General features: G+C 49.5%; 1 protein-coding gene across 1 annotated transcript in view; it reads right to left on the bottom strand.

Moving 5' to 3' along the window:
• Positions 1-2,500, bottom strand: part of LOC113823610 (calpain-9-like) — a gene marked incomplete in the record, with an annotated part of 519,968 nt that overhangs the window by 56,529 nt on the left and 460,939 nt on the right. Inside the window, 1 exon segment of the mRNA XM_070117903.1 lies at positions 2,291-2,406. Coding sequence (XP_069974004.1) covers positions 2,291-2,406 — 116 coding nt within the window.

Below are 2,500 nucleotides of genomic sequence, written 5' to 3'. Positions count from 1 at the left end.
GTAAACATTGATTTTTTTTTTTTTTTTTTTTGAGGGGAGGTGGTTCCTCAATTTGAATAGAAGGGGAAAAAGAGAGGGCAAAAATAGGTCAAAATGAGTCAATATATGGGGGTTAAATTGGTAAACACTGAAGAAAAAAAATTGGGGGGGGGGGAAAGGTTCCTCAATCTAGAAAGAGGGGAAAAATGGAAATCTTTTTCAAAATACGGGGGTTCAAATAGAGGGGGGAGGGGGAGGAAAGGAGAGTGTTCCTCATTCTAGAAAGAGAGGGGGGGGTCGAAATGGATCAAAATATGAGGCTAAAATGGCAAAATAAAAGAGAGAAATAGAAAAAAAGACAATATTATTACACGGCATTCGAACAAAAAAAAAAATAATAATAATAATAATAATAATAATAATAATAATAATAATAATAATAATAACAACAGAAAAATAAGAAAGAAAGAAAGAAAGAAAGGAAAAAAAAACTAAACCAACCAAGGAAACTAATATGTGGTATCCACGGAACCGTAAACAACAAAAACAACAATATCAACAATAACAAGTAAACAAGTAAACAAGAAGGCCTCGTTATGAGTGAAGATCCACGTGGACTTGTTGCTAATGACTTTCTTGACAAACACAAAACAAGAAAAATTATTTGTCGTCAAATATACAAAGGAGGAGGTAATAAAACAAGAAAGGTATATTAATGACAACTTCTGTTTCAAACTTCGTGTGTGTATTAAGCCGCGCTGTGTGTGTTTGTTTGTTTGTTTTGTGTCTGTGTTTGTTTGCTTGTGTGTGTGTTGTGTGTTGTGTGTGTGTGTGTGTGTGTGTGTGTGTGTGTGTGTGTGTGTGTGTGTGTGTGTGTGTGTGTGTGTGTGTGTGTGTGTGTGTGTGTGTGTTCTGTGTGTGTGTGTGTGTGTGTGTGTGTGTGTGTGTGTGTGTGTGCGTGTGCGTATGCGTATGCGTGTGCGTGTGCGTGTGCGTGTGCGTGTACGTATGCGTATGCGTATGCGTGTTTGCTTTCGTGCGTGCGTACGTTCGAGCCCGCCCACCTGCCTGCGTGCACGTGTGTGCGGTTGTGCGAGCGTGTATGTGTGCCTGTGCGTGTGATGCTTTTAATTAGCCTGTATATTAATTATGTGCTCAGCTGCAAGAAAAAAAAGCCGAGGTAGAGGCGGGGGAAAAATACATGATTAATGAGAGACAAGAAGCTGAAGAAAAAACAGCAATGAAGAAAAATTAACTTTTAAAACAGATTTTTTTTTTTTTTTTTGCAGAAGGAAAGGTGAAAGAAAGAGATTAAGAGTGGAAGGGGATATGGAGGTACGACAAAAGATAAAAAGGAAATTAGAGAGGATAAGATAAAGAGAGAGAGGGAGAGGGAGAGAAAGGGAGAGGGAGGGAGGGAGCGAGGGAGCGAGGAGGGAGGGGAGGGGAGGGAGGGAGGGAGGGAGGGAGGGAGGGAGGAAGGGAGGGAGGGAGGGAGAGAGAGAGAGAGAGAGAGAGAGAGAGAAGAAAGAGAGAGAGAGAGAGAGAGATCCTTCACCACTTCCACCTGCTTCCATCCACATCCTCTCCCTCCCCAACCTTTCTCTCCCCCACCTCCTCCACTTACCTCCACCTCCTCCACTCTCCCCACCCCCCAACCCCAATCCACCTCCCCACCCCACCCCACCCCACCCCCACCTCCAACCTCCACCTCCTCCACCCCCCACCCCCACCACCACCTCCTCCACCACTTACCTCACGAGCGGCGTCTCCCCAGCTTGCTCCTCCACTTACCTCCACCCTCCCCACTCTCCCCCACCTCCTCCAACCTCTATCACCTCCTCCAACCTCCACCTCCACCACTTACCTCACGAGTGGCGTCTCCCACAGCTTGCTCCTCCACTTACCTCCACCCTCCCCACTCTCCCCCACCTCCCCAACCCCAACCCCCACCTCTACCTCCTTCCCACCCCCACCTCCTCCCCACCTCCTCCAACCTCCACCACCACCTCTCCTCCACCACTTACCTCACGAGCAGCGTCTCCCCCAGCTTGCTCCTCCACTTACCTCCACCCTCCCCACTCCCCCCACCTCCACCCCCACCTCTACCCCCCACCCCCACCCCACCTCCTCCAACCTCCACCTCCTCCAACCTCCTCCACCACTTACCTCACGAGCGGCGTCTCCCCCAGCTTGCTCCTCCACTTACCTCCACCCTCCCCACTCCCCCCACCTCCACCCCCACCTCTACCCCCCACCCCCACCCCACCTCCTCCAACCTCCACCTCCTCCAACCTCCTCCACCACTTACCTCACGAGCGGCGTCTCCCCCAGCTTGCTCCTCACCCTCGCCAACCCCGTCACACTGTAGGCGTGTTGCGTGACCAAGCCGTTGCGTAGTCTGAGGTTCCGCTTGGTGTCCTTCTCCTGTTTGATGGGGGGGAGAAAAAGAGGGGGGGGGGGTAAATTTTTTGAATAAAAAGGGGAGGTTGAGTCGTTGGTTTGTTTTGTGTGTGTGTGT

Source organism: Penaeus vannamei, chromosome 41, assembly GCF_042767895.1.
Source record: "Penaeus vannamei isolate JL-2024 chromosome 41, ASM4276789v1, whole genome shotgun sequence".
Lineage (NCBI taxonomy): Eukaryota > Metazoa > Arthropoda > Malacostraca > Decapoda > Penaeidae > Penaeus > Penaeus vannamei.
Note: the sequence above shows the minus strand (reverse complement) of the source record. Positions and strands in the feature narration are given on the sequence as shown.